Here is a 1,556-nt window from a genome sequence, read left to right on the forward strand (position 1 = left end):
AAAAAAAATTACTGTTAAAACAAACGGTGTTTATTAACGAAAAGGGGGTTATAAGTCATTTTTGAAACGTTAAGGGGTTTTTTGTCTCTTTTCCTAAACGTTGGGGGGTTGAATGTCCTTTTCCCTAATAAGAAATACTAAATTAAATAAGAAACCCAAATATCATAAAAGGAAAAAAAAATAAGAAAGGGACAATCCTAAATCTAATAGAATTTTAACAAATCCCTAATGATATTTAGGTAACATAAAATCAAGAACTAATTGCAAAGGTTACATACAATCACGTCAAGAATGTCAGTTTCTTCTGAAAACAATAAGACTATTCCACATGAAATCATATTTGAGATACTGTTAAGACTGCCAGTGAAGTCATTATGTCGATTCAAGTGCGTTTCCAGTTCATGGCTTGCTTTAATCTCCGATCCTCAATTTGTCATGCTACAACTCCACCGAAACAAGAGGCGTAACCTAATACTCTCTAATCTCTCCGGAAACTCTGCATATAATTACTCTATAGATGAAGAAAAATTAGTTTCTGTAGAGCTTGATTTTCCACTCGAACAAGATGCTAACAGAGACGGTAGTGGTTATTTGGCTCGCATTGTTGGTTCTTGCAATGGCTTGGTGTGCACAACCCCTAAACCCAAAATTTTCTTTGTGCTCAATCCTTTGACGAGAGAGTCCAAGAGAATACCAGACGTTCCGTTTGAGCCCTTTCCTCGTTCTTCTGATGATTTATATGGGTTTGGTTGTACTGCTGAAGATTGCAAGTTCATCAAAGTTAGTTTTGGATTAAAACCAAATATGTCTGTGGCTATATTTTCTCTACGGATGAATTCTTGGAGAAGGGTTCTAGCTTCAGGTTACACGCGTCCACTAATCAATGTTCCAGGGACATTAACAAATGGAGCTTTACATTGGCGGTTGCAGAAACATGGTGGTGATTTCGTGCTTGCTGCTTTTGATTTGGTTGAGAGAGGTTCAAAGAATTTCCTTTGCCTGATGCTTCTACAAGCTTTAGATTTTTTGGAACTGGAGTTCTTGGAGATTGCCTTTGTTTGCAATTTTTTAAAGGAAAAATGAAAGAGCATTGGATAATGAAAGAATATGGAGTTAAGGAATCTTGGACTAGGGTTTTTATTCATCAAGATCCAAATAATGTGTGGCCATTATGCCTCTGGAAGAATAGCACAAAGTTGTTAGTGATAAATAGGAAGAATTTACTGGTATGTGATTGTAACAATGAAGGGTCTGAAGATGTTGCTGTTGCCGATGTTCCAAATTGGAACTCTGCGTGTGTTTATGTGGAGAGCCTTGTCTCACCCAATTAGAGGTATAACAATTTCAACATTGAGTCGAAGGTAGCTCGAATTGAACCGACCAGTATTTATTTAATTATTTATGCTCTATATTGTAATTTAACTCTTCCTTAATTTCGATTAAAATCGTGGGCAGCACATTTGTTAGGTCATGACCTGATTGATTTCTGCATGTTTAGTGTTATTGAATCTAGGGATTGTTGATCTATTGAACTAGTCCATCCCCATGTTGTCTCT

The 1,556-nt window shown here is 36.4% G+C and overlaps 1 protein-coding gene across 1 annotated transcript; it reads left to right on the forward strand.

The window, feature by feature from the left end:
* Positions 1–291: 291 nt before the first annotated feature.
* Positions 292–1,331, forward strand: LOC18033408 (F-box/kelch-repeat protein At3g06240). Its single transcript, XM_024188925.1, has 2 exons — positions 292–979; positions 1,075–1,331. The coding sequence occupies exons 1-2, from the start codon at positions 292–294 to the stop codon at positions 1,329–1,331; spliced, it is 945 nt and encodes a 314-aa protein (XP_024044693.1).
* The last annotated feature ends 225 nt before the right edge of the window (positions 1,332–1,556 follow it).

This window comes from Citrus clementina, unplaced genomic scaffold, assembly GCF_000493195.1.
Source record: "Citrus clementina cultivar Clemenules unplaced genomic scaffold, Citrus_clementina_v1.0 scaffold_9, whole genome shotgun sequence".
Taxonomy (NCBI): Eukaryota; Viridiplantae; Streptophyta; class Magnoliopsida; order Sapindales; family Rutaceae; genus Citrus; species Citrus x clementina.